This window comes from Pungitius pungitius, chromosome 8, assembly GCF_949316345.1.
Source record: "Pungitius pungitius chromosome 8, fPunPun2.1, whole genome shotgun sequence".
Lineage (NCBI taxonomy): Eukaryota > Metazoa > Chordata > Actinopteri > Perciformes > Gasterosteidae > Pungitius > Pungitius pungitius.
Window position 1 is genome coordinate 14,213,224 of NC_084907.1, and position 11,777 is coordinate 14,225,000.

Below are 11,777 nucleotides of genomic sequence, written 5' to 3' on the forward strand. Positions count from 1 at the left end.
AGATTATTTGCAGGGCTTTGGGATGCCATTAGTTAGTTTCAACTGCTCGTGCTCACCTTCATGGTTGTGTCGGGTGTAAACTTTGTTATCTGGTAGAAGAAACAGCCAAATTGCCTTCACCCGCCTGCATTTCCTGAAGTGGACCAGAGATCTTTTTAAGCCACTGCTGCTCTCTGGTGGAAACGTGAAGGTTTTTGGGAAGAACCGCACGGGAGAGAATAAGAAGGCGTGCGATTGTTTACGTACTGACAACAAATCTAGGAACAATGTCGGCAAATTAAGATACAAATCTAAAATTCAAAATTAAACAAAATTGAGAAGTGTATGTGTCAAAAGGGTAAAAAATAATAATCAATATTAATTATTATATAACGTTAACGTTATATTATTATTGTTATTATTATTATTATCAACAAATAACTAAATTGACCACGTGTTCTATACTTTTTTTTAAAGAAGAAAAAGAAAAGTGGCATGTGTCGACCGGTAGAGGCTGGTTCTTTAAATCCTTGTTCTTCGTGTCCGTAGTGGTGACGTGTCTGTTAAATTTCTCCTCCTCCTCTTGCTCTTCCTCCTCCTCTTCCTCCTCCCCACGGCGGCGCAGTCAGTCGTGAGATTGAGTCTTGTCAGATTTATACAGTAAAGGAGCACGCAGAAGGAAGGTTGGGACATCATGGGCAGTGAGTATGACTTTTGCAGACGAAATGTACGATAGTGTATCGATAGTATATGTTCGGGTTCCCTAACTATAGTTTTAACTGATTTGTTCAACTTAGCTCGGTTAGCTAGTGGTATTAGCGCTGGCATTGATAGCAGGCTAGCTAGCGCTGCTAATAGCTAACGCTAGCTAGTCGGCAGTTGATTTTGTGCTAGCGAGATACTTTTTGATGGCAAATGGTTGGTGGATTCCAATAAACAATTGGGTAGTATTTATTTTACGATGGGATTTCCATCTTGGTTCGAGACTCTAGAACCGTCACGGTGGGGCTTTTTGTCGGTGGTAACGTCCTCGTAGCTAACTTGCTAGCTGCTCATTCAAAGACGCCGACAGTCTAGTGATGACGACGCATAACAGAACCGGTGTTATCTTCAGCGTGCTGTTCCTAAATCATGTGCCTAACGCGACGTAGCAATGATATTAAGGTCATCGATCATAGCTGGAAACCCGGTGATAAATATCCACCCGTTTGACATGAATCTTTTTGGTACACGTTAGTGAATTCATGTCTGTGTAGAGTCCGCCCACCATTCACTGCCACGTCCTACTGGTGACCACCTATTATTCCATACAAGTCACATTAATGCTCCTGTGTTTCTTGTTGCCAGTCAAATTCCTGGAGGTGATCAAGCCGTTCTGTGCAGTGCTGCCAGAGATCCAAAAACCCGAAAGAAAGGTCTGTATTACGTGTATTAGTACATTTGCTTCTGGCACTAATTTAAAATGTTTTTTTCGTTTAATATTTCACGTGCTGGCATTGTCTAACAGATCCAGTTCAGAGAGAAGGTATTATGGACTGCCATCACCCTCTTCATCTTCCTGGTGTGTTGCCAGGTAAGTGACAGTTAACTGCTATGTTGGTTGTTTTGCTGCCAATAAAAACATGCACGTAGTTTCATTTCTAACGTTATGTAATAATTTCGTTTATTTGTAATTGTACATTACAATCTCTTGCACTTAAATCAATTGGTGCAAAAAAGTGCCTGGTGCTTTTCAAATTTCAAAAGTTTAAAGGTGCTGAATGCCAAATTCAGAGCATGGCTAATGTCTGTTAGACATGGCGATGGTTGAGCTGGTTACTCTGAGTTAACAATGCTAACGTCAATAAAAAGTGCAAACAACGGTAACTGTGCTGACAGACCTAACACTGTTTAGATGACTAGGGCTCTACGCTACTGCAACTGTTGTGAAGGCATTATCAGCAGTGATTGCAGTAAGGGGAAATTGCAGAGTGGGGACCAAGAGCTAGCCAGTGGTGCATGTTATCATACACTCGGAGGCACAGGAAAAGTGGAATTACAACACACACTGACTTCATTCTGCGTATTCTGACAATTGTCAAGCAATCCCAACTCTGAATGAAGGGTTTCACTTGTAGAATTAATAATTATTTTTCTTGCAAGTTTATAGGCACAGTTAAAATAATTCTGACTTTTTTTTTTTCTGCAGATCCCCCTCTTTGGCATTATGTCCTCAGACTCTGCAGATCCATTCTACTGGATGAGAGTTATTCTGGCCTCAAACAGAGGTATTTGTCCTGCTAATAACCAGAGTAATGGATGTCTCCACTCTTTCACTGGTATCTTAACATGAACATTTGTCCCCAGGTACCTTGATGGAGCTAGGTATCTCGCCTATTGTCACCTCAGGCCTAATCATGCAGCTGCTGGCTGGTGCTAAGATCATTGAGGTTGGAGACACACCAAAGGACAGAGCCCTCTTCAATGGAGCTCAGAAATGTAAGTAAACAGAAATCACGTATGTGAGCATATGGTAGGTATCTACAATTATATCTATAGATTGTCTTACCATTCCTAATGGTTTGCAGTATTTGGAATGATCATCACCATCGGCCAGGCCATCGTATATGTAATGACTGGCATGTATGGAGATCCCTCTGAGATGGGTGCAGGAATCTGTCTGCTCATCATCATTCAGGTGAGAGTCAAAACTTTCCTCAATTTGTCATAACTATTTTGTACTTTGACTAAAAATATGTACTTGGATGGCTCAAAACATTCATTCATTATAAAACTAAAAATGCCTAATATCATAGAACAAACCGATGCAGATTGTAGTTACAATTTTATTTGGAGTCAAGATTGTGCCATTTACGTAGTGGGGATTTATTATCACAGATAAATTCCTCCAATATTGACACATCTACTCACTACTCGGCATATCATTCTCCTTTTAATCAAAGGGATTAAACTACAATCTTGAAAAAGTGCAAAGATGTGCATCGGAGCAGATTGCATAAATGTAACTATGTCAAGTTATACCGTTAGTCATTGATTATTATAATTGCATGACCAACAGTCCTGTTAAGATGAATGGAGTTTACTCACCAAGGACAATATGCTCCAGCAGCTCACTTTTTTGTTTCGTTTAAGGGTATAACTGGCATAGTGAGGATACACCACTTAGACTTTAAAAAGGATGTGAATTCATTACAAAGTAAACAATTCCACACATCTGCCGCAGTGTTTTTCAGCTGACTGTATCCCTGTCTGTTCTTCCTCAGCTGTTTGTTGCTGGGCTGATCGTGCTGCTGCTTGATGAGTTGCTCCAAAAGGGTTATGGTCTTGGTTCAGGAATCTCGCTTTTCATTGCCACCAACATCTGTGAGACTATCGTCTGGAAGGCCTTCAGCCCCACGACTGTAAACACTGGAAGAGGCAAGAGCCACAGAGGACGCATAGACAAATGTGCAGCTGTTGTACTCAACAGGATCATCTCTCACACTGTTCCTGTCACTTTCTAGGTACCGAGTTTGAGGGAGCAATCATTGCGCTTTTCCATCTGCTGGCCACTCGTACGGACAAAGTTCGCGCTTTGAGAGAGGCTTTCTACAGACAGAACCTTCCCAACCTGATGAACCTCATCGCCACAGTATTCGTCTTTGCTGTAGTGATATACTTTCAGGTGAGTTTATGGCCTTTCTTAATACGCAACTTTTCTCAAAGCTTCTAATGTGTAACTTTATATTTTAATGGACAAGATAATGATGTAGGGGGATGTAAACAATTAAGGACTTGCTCACACCCATCTCCTCCAACAGGGATTCAGAGTTGATCTGCCCATCAAGTCAGCTCGCTACCGTGGGCAGTACAACACTTACCCCATCAAGCTCTTCTACACCTCCAACATCCCCATCATCCTGCAGTCTGCCTTGGTCTCGAACTTGTATGTCATCTCCCAGATGCTCTCCACACGGTTCAGTGGCAACTTCCTGGTTAATCTGCTTGGTACTTGGTCTGTAAGTATACTCTTGATCAGATGTTTTCTTTCAAACCCTCTTAAAATCTACCCAGAAATTTCTTTGAAGACAGTGTGTGCAGTCTGATAAAGAGACTGCAGTCACACATGTTTATATAAAAGTGTTTACTTTTTTTGTTGATTAGTTTGCATGACTAAAAATATCTTTTCCTTTTTTATTTGTATTTCTTAATCCGAGCTGCTCGAATCTTTAACTCTTCTCTCATGTCTGTAGGATGCAACGTCGGGCGGTCCTGCCCGTGCCTACCCTGTGGGAGGGCTCTGTTACTACTTCTCTCCCCCTGAATCATTTGGCTCCGTTCTTGATGACCCAGTCCATGCAGTCATCTACATTGTCTTCATGCTCGGATCATGTGCCTTTTTCTCAAAGACCTGGATTGAAGTCTCAGGCTCATCTGCAAAAGATGTAAGTTGTAGCCATTTGCAGGCAGGCGTCGTAATGAGTTTATTTTAAACAGTTTGTTTTTAAAAGAGCGGTTCTTTCATTTAATCCAGGTGGCAAAACAGCTGAAGGAGCAGCAGATGGTGATGAGAGGACACAGAGAAACCTCAATGGTCCATGAACTGAACAGGTAAAATCCCCAAATTTAGTCTTTTATAGATATCTTGCATTTCATTTAGAGCTAATCAGCTGCAGATATAGTCCCTCATCATGAAATACCGTTGCTTATGTTTTTGTCACTAACATTAAATAACTCCCATCTTTAAAGCAACTCATTGACATCTTATTTCACCGTACCTTCCTTTAATTGCCTCGTCTAAAATTATTTTTAATCACAAATTCACATTATTGGGTAAGGGATCGTGAGCATAGGGCAGAGTGGTTTACATCTGGTATTGTTACATTACATGTCATTTAGCTGACGCTTCTATCCAAAACAACTCCTTTTAAGTGCATTTCAACCATATGAACCTTATGAGATGCAAACCCAGAAGGGCAAGAACCAAGAAAGTGCAATTTCATCAAATTGGCCAATTTACAACTTGTTATAGATAAGATCCATTATAAGTATAATTTAAGTGCTACAATTTGTTAGTGTTTTCAGTCGCGTCATAGTCTGAAGAGGCGTGTCTTTAGTTTGCAGCGGAAGATGTAAATGGTCTCTGCCTGATGTCATCAGAGCGCTCATTCCACCATTTTGGCAAATTAAAAGTAATTTAACCGTAAACTTTCCGACTGTCTACTTGCACATTTACGGAAAAGCACAGGTGTACATAAACAAGTTGAAGACGTCAGACATGCAACCCTGCTCATCTACTTTGCAATCATACCTAATGTATTTGAATATCTACCGGTCTTGTTATTTTGCATAACAGAGTTGAAATCATATGTATTGATATTTGTCTCAATCTCCCTGCTTTGTGTCATAGGTACATCCCTACTGCTGCTGCCTTCGGTGGACTGTGTATCGGCGGTTTGTCAGTAATGGCTGACTTTCTTGGCGCCATTGGCTCTGGCACCGGTATCCTGCTGGCCGTCACTATCATCTATCAGTACTTTGAAATCTTTGTAAAAGAGCAAAGTGAAGTAGGCAGCATGGGGGCTCTGCTCTTTTAGAAAAGCCAATATCCTCCCACCCTTTACCAACTTTTATTAGGATCACCAACTTTACATTCATTCTACATCTCCGAAAAGCCCCTGCATCGCCAACTCGACTTTTCAGGATGACCAAGGAATCTCTGCTCAAATTGGACCTTATGAGGGGGCAGGGCTACTCTGCTTGTTGTTCCCGCCTTGAATCCTCCAAAGCAACACAAAGACCGACATTTCAGTTGTATTTCATCAGATTGTCAAACTGACTCAAAGTTAAAGTTTCCAAAATGAATTTAAAGGCTTTCTTTTTTGTATGAGATGAGATCCTGCGGGAGTTTGGTCCTTTTTTCGGACTGACGATAGAGCGCTTCAGTATGCAGGCATACTCGACACGGATGATGGGGGTCAACTGCCTGCTGTGCGCTGAAATGTACTAAATGTTCTGCTTGGTGTCTTAGTTCATACTTTTTATTTTCAGCTTGATCTTATTTTTTTCAGCAGCCTGACAATTATGCGACGGTGTGGAACAGAATCTTAACTGACTCAAGTACTGTGTTTTTTCTGATCTGTGACCCTGTGTTATAGCTGTAATTTGAACAGAATATTTTCGAATGATGTGGAGCACACATTGGTGTCCACCTGTCACTGTTTTTAATGTATGGCATTCCCAGGGAGCAGCAGCAGTATTAACTCACTATTCACATTCAGTCTCCCACTATCTAAGATTATTTTTTGTTTTTAATTGTCTGCTCTCCGCGTCCTTGCATTAATCACTTTTTTCACACCTGAAAAACTAATTATAATTTTACTGTACATAAGCCATGCATTGAATAACTTTGAATTTGTGTAAAATACAATCTTTTGAATATGTAAAAATTAAATGCATTTCAGAACAAACTTATAAAAAAAACATTCTCAATAAAACCTTTTTGTGGGGAAAAGGCTTAGTATATTGACTCTTCTACTTGTCTTAGTCTTCTGCATGGCTTTGTAATGTAAGATATCCTCCTATAGGGAAAGATGGTCTACAAAAATTTACCTCACAAAACAAATTACTTCATCGAAGTTCTATCCATCTTCAACCACTTATCCTGGGGCAAGAGCTCCAGCAGGGGACCCCAAACTTCTATCTCTAAGGGAGACGCCAGCCACTCTCCTGAGGAAACACATTTCGGCTGCTTGTACCCATCAACTAGTTCTTTCGGTCATGACCATAGGTGAGGGTAGGAATTAAAGATGTCGAACTGTAGACCCTCCTCCCCCAGACTACGCCTCGATATCCCGTCCATGAAAACCACAAACAAGATTGGTGATAAGGCTCAGCCCTGGCGAAGGCCGACCCCCACCAGAAACGAGTGACTTACAGCCGAGCACACGAACACAGCGCTCGCTTTGGGCGTACGGGGATTTGGATGGCCCCAAGTAAGTCCTCAAAACGCATCTAGACTGGGTGAGCGTACTCCCAGGCCCCCTCCAAGATTCCTGTAAGAGTAAAGCGCTGGTCCGTCGTTCCACGACCAGGACGATAACCGCATCGTTCCTCTTCAATCCTTGGTTCGACTATCGGGCGAACCCTCCTTTGTAGACTTTCCCAGGGAGGCTGAGTAGTGTGATACCCCTGTAATTGGCACACAATCTCTCGCCCCCCTTTTTGAAGAGAGGTACCACCACGCCGGTCTGCCACTCTTTTGCCACTGTCTAGGTACTAGCACTTTTTTTTTTATTATGGCAACAATACAATACTCCATATATCCCAGCCAGGTATTTGTTGCCGAGTTGTAAGCCATTGTGTTAAAGTGGTTCACTGTAGTGGATATCAATACACTGTATGTAATTTACGCTCCTAGTTTTCATATCAATCCTCCTTTCAATGTTTTATATCTTGTTTCAAAATGTATTTATTAAAAGTATTTTATAGAATCCATAACAACGAAACTTAAGAATCATCAGAAAAAAATCTTGCTTGTGCGCAATCGTAAGGATCATTTTGTGCGTGTCCTGTTGGGGGCGACAGAGCGCCGCCGACCGTCTGCGCTCCCGCAAACAGAAACGCAGAAGAAGACGGCCCGCACAAGAAGATGGTTATGAAACCAGCTAACGCTAGCTGTTGATGCTGCACTACACCTTTGGTGCTTATTCTTGTGTTGTGTAGCGTGTTAGTGAGACTCGTTGTTCTTGGTGTTGCTGTGACTTAAAAAGGAGACGTTCTATCCGCCCAGCGTGAAGAAATGAGCTCTGTCAGAGAAGAAGGTAACCATCGTGTGCTAACCGGCTAACTTCTCTGTAGAGCTAACGTACCGTTAAGCCTGGAGTGTTATTTAACGTTAAGTCTGAATGAGAAAAGGTGTGTTTTTTCCCAGTTGTCAACTAGGAAAGTATTTTGTTTCTATGAGAACCAGGGCTTAAACAATTTGTACCCGACACATCAGGAGGGAACAGGACTGATGGACGTGTCACGATGAGTCACACTGATGTAACGTTATCGTTACTCTCACAGTCACCTTGAATCCTCCTCACACTTTGTCCTTGACTTCACCACACGTCAAGATTTGTATCCTTAAAACACCATTTAATTAAACACCATTTAATTAAAGTAGTTTTAACTCGCTTCGCCCTTATTAGAAAGTACAGTTCTAAAATTCTACCTCAGCATTGATGCATCAGTACTGACCAAATAAAATGAGCTGACATCGTGTTGCAAATCCTTTTACTTTTGATAGTACATTTCGATGGTTATATATGATTCGCCGTCACGTGTTTTCATGTGAAGGTTTGAAGAGGAACTGCTGGTTCTGTGATGCCAAAATATTTACTGATGAAGCATTAATCAATGTAATTTGAAGATTATAAGGCTACGTTTTCCTTTGCACTTTTCATATACATTTTATTACTCCATATTATTAATTAATTACATTTCTATTTTTCTATTACCTTCAAAATTATTATTAAAGTAGGTCAAAAGGTTAAGAACCCCTGATCTAAAGGAACTCTTGTGCTTCTTTCACTACTCAACTGGTCGTGTTCACCACAATCAGTCAAAACATGTTCATGTTGCACGACTTATTTTGTTGGTTGTAACATCAATCCGTTGATCTGTCAATTACAGGTCATGTTTAGGCTGTAGAATTTGAGAATAAAGGGAAAATGCCCATCCGTTTTCCAGAACCAAATTCAAATTTTCTGCAAATCTAGGGATTTGGGGAGGAGCAGCACTTTTCTTAATACCTTTTTAATATTTTATATCAAGTACCCACTCATGACACCAGGAGCACTAGAAGTTGCACTGACAGAGCATTCTTTGAATGGCAATGAAAAATGTTCAAGGGTTTGATTTACCCAGCGGGTAAAGTCAGCAACGTGCGGTACACTGTTCAAATGTTTTCTACTTTTATAATCCCCAAATTGAAAATGAAGTTGAGGCAGTACTTTTTATTGACTGTTTGTTTGAGTTGTTCTTTCAAATATTTCTCAACAGGTAAAGACAGAATTATCTTTGTCACCAAAGAGGATCATGAATCACCCAGCAGTGCAGAGCTTGTTGAGGAAGATCCTAATGATCCATATGAGGAACGAGGTGAGGAGCAGTAGCACTACCAAGAAAACCCTGTTTTCAGACTTATTTGCAAATTTAAACCTGTGTATTAATTTAAAACTTTCCTCTCTCGTCTTAGGTCTGATTCTTCCCAGTGGAGAGATAAACTGGAACTGCCCATGTCTGGGCGGGATGGCCAGTGGTCCCTGTGGGACTGAATTTAAGGATGCCTTCTCCTGCTTCCACTACAGTAAGGAGGACGTAAAGGGTTCTGACTGCCTGGAGAATTTCAGGGCCATGCAGGAGTGTATGCAGCGTTACCCGGAGCTCTATCCGCAAGAAGATGAGAAGGAACAAGAACAAGAACAATCCTCAGAAACCAAGCCAACCTCACAAGACTCTGCATCTACAGAAACATCAGGTGCAAACTCATCTGACAGCAAGGAAGACTCTGATACAACACAACCCAACACAGAAGCCTCAGGGGAAAGTTAATGATGAGCCTTGATGGCAAAGGGAGCCAAAATGCTTTAAAGGCACTAAATTCCAAATTCGTAGCGTGAAGGCGAATCGGGGATGGCCTCCACAATCGTTCCTGTGGCGGTCGAATGGCACATTGTCAGCTGTGTTCGCGCAGAGCGGCGTCGATTAGCAAGCCGGGTGATAAACAAGGAGAAGCTTTGATTACAACATGCACAGTGACTTATTGTCTGCTCAGGTCAGCAATACTATAATATCTTTACATGGCAAGTAGTTGCTTGCTGTTGAAATAATGTTGTAAATTTGGAATTTAGCGCCCTTTTAAAGTCCAACTGCGATCTGTTAGTCATCACTTTATGCAGTCTACAGATTATACCAACCTCTTTCTCACCTTTTGCTGTTTAGTTTATTCTCGTCGAAAGAAAGAAAATGTTTCTGGAGAAATATTTGAAAGGGTCATTTTGCTCGAACGTCAAATTCGGCGACTGCGAGGAACGGATCGGACCAAGCCCTTTTCCAAACCCAAAGTCCAGACTCACAGACTTTCATGCTCTTTCCTGCAAAGTTTGTGAGAGTAATAATCGCTCACTTGCAGGTATGTTTTGTTCCCGTATTCACGCCGTACTCCATAAGTCTCCGTTGAACACAAAAGCTAAACAAAGAGGAGGGCACATGGCTGTTTAGTCATATCTAAGGAACTACTGAAGGTCCTTCCAATCCATAAATGTCACATAAACGCACACAATGGTTATTGTACATCTGTTGGCGGCTTCAAGGTAATGTGACATGTTGCATCAGAGGGCTTTCCCATTTGTAAATAAACCATTTCAAGCCCTTGCAGCCTGTAATGTGCATCCATTTCCCAGGTGATCTTAGTTCAGTCCCTGAGGGTTTATGATATCAAACTCATTTCAGGTTCGGGTCAGATACTGCCCACTTCGATTCAACGCGGGCCAGACCAGTAAAATCGACCGGGGGGCGGCGTGCAAAAATAATGTATACGAAAAAAGACACGACCAGCCTCTCGTCTGTCAGAAGTGAACGTGTACATTAGTCGCTGTATTTATTGCAGATACTTTGAAATTAAGTAAAACATGCAAGTGAGCTAAACAAAATTAAAGAATCTAATTCATCAAAACCTAGTCGACTATGCTTATTATACACTAAACACCTCAGTGTAATTATATTTGTGTCAAGATGGTTTTGTGTGTGTGTGTGTGTTGTGATTAATCCCGACTCTAAGATCACAGTAAAAACATCTTTTGTGCTCATTCCCTCATTTCCATCCTCTCAGATCTGCCATTTTCTCATAAAAAGGGAATATTTATAAAGACTTTGGTATATTGCTGAAATAAAATGTCTTTAAAAACAAATAATTTCTAAATTCATACGGCATGAAGAATGCAATGAAGGCTATGTACCATGTCTACTCTAGTCTTGGAGTCTCCAATATGACTGCATTTCTTCTTCTAATGTGCAACCAAACTTAAAGCTTTTACCTGAGCTAAACTCAACTCAGCCTGAGAATTGTGCAGATGTGTAATACTCACCGTATGTGTTACTGGTTAAGAGTGAATGAAGATGGCACACAGCAGAAATTAAAGCCTCAGGTTTGCCCCCCCCAAAAAGGCGCTTTCAGGAGGATTATACCGTTCCTTTTGCAAAGTTAGACTTTGATAAAGTAAAGAACAAAATTAGGAAGTTTTCAGTACAGACATTTCAGGTGAGTGGCCTTTTTGACATCATTTGTGCCATTTGTATTTTCTCAAATATTTCACTTTTATGCCACTAAGAGTGTTATCCGAATACAGTAGCTTGAACTTAAAAAGAAAATAAATAAAATTGACCTAACCTGTCATTTTTCCAAGATAACCACACAAATGAACTGAATGTTGAATCCAAACCGAACCACTTTACTTTCAGGAAACTATAGAGGTGCGGTTGAGGTGGCTGCTGAGCTTTTAGCAAACTCCAGCATCTCATTGGCCAACTGCTCCTCGCCTCAACTTGAACAGCTCCTTGTGGAGCACATAGCTGTTCACGACTGGATAACCCTGAAAAACAAAAGCATTGTATCACTTCATGGCTTTGTGGCTGACTCTGTTATTAGTCCACACCACCAACGCTACGGTTGTAGTCCACAACGCTGTCTGGACTCGTTTTGCCACACCCGTTCAGGCTTGAACTTTCGGGTGTTACAGTAAACGTTTGAGAAGCCCTGCTGTACAGCACAA

At 41.2% G+C, this 11,777-nt stretch overlaps 2 protein-coding genes across 2 annotated transcripts; both read left to right on the forward strand.

The window, feature by feature from the left end:
- Positions 1-525: 525 nt before the first annotated feature.
- Positions 526-6,261, forward strand: sec61a1a (SEC61 translocon subunit alpha 1a). Its single transcript, XM_037490937.2, has 12 exons — positions 526-680; positions 1,327-1,394; positions 1,487-1,552; positions 2,168-2,246; positions 2,326-2,457; positions 2,547-2,656; positions 3,243-3,396; positions 3,483-3,643; positions 3,780-3,977; positions 4,212-4,403; positions 4,493-4,569; positions 5,369-6,261. The coding sequence occupies exons 1-12, from the start codon at positions 674-676 to the stop codon at positions 5,553-5,555; spliced, it is 1,431 nt and encodes a 476-aa protein (XP_037346834.1). The 5' UTR covers positions 526-673; the 3' UTR covers positions 5,556-6,261.
- Positions 6,262-7,564: 1,303 nt separating this feature from the next.
- LOC119230110 (mitochondrial intermembrane space import and assembly protein 40) lies at positions 7,565-10,930 on the forward strand. The gene is made up of 3 exons (XM_037491115.2): positions 7,565-7,781; positions 9,007-9,105; positions 9,203-10,930. The coding sequence occupies exons 1-3, from the start codon at positions 7,760-7,762 to the stop codon at positions 9,556-9,558; spliced, it is 477 nt and encodes a 158-aa protein (XP_037347012.2). The 5' UTR covers positions 7,565-7,759; the 3' UTR covers positions 9,559-10,930.
- Positions 10,931-11,777: the final 847 nt, after the last annotated feature.

Coding starts and splice junctions, on each gene's coding strand:
- sec61a1a (XM_037490937.2), top strand. Junction 1,395..1,486: donor TCCAAAAACCCGAAAGAAAG/GTCTGTATTACG, acceptor ATTGTCTAACAG/ATCCAGTTCAGAGAGAAGGT. Junction 3,397..3,482: donor GACTGTAAACACTGGAAGAG/GCAAGAGCCACA, acceptor GTCACTTTCTAG/GTACCGAGTTTGAGGGAGCA.
- LOC119230110 (XM_037491115.2), top strand. CDS start 7,760: ATGAGCTCTGTCAGAGAAGAAG. Junction 7,782..9,006: donor GAGCTCTGTCAGAGAAGAAG/GTAACCATCGTG, acceptor ATTTCTCAACAG/GTAAAGACAGAATTATCTTT. Junction 9,106..9,202: donor TGATCCATATGAGGAACGAG/GTGAGGAGCAGT, acceptor CTCTCGTCTTAG/GTCTGATTCTTCCCAGTGGA.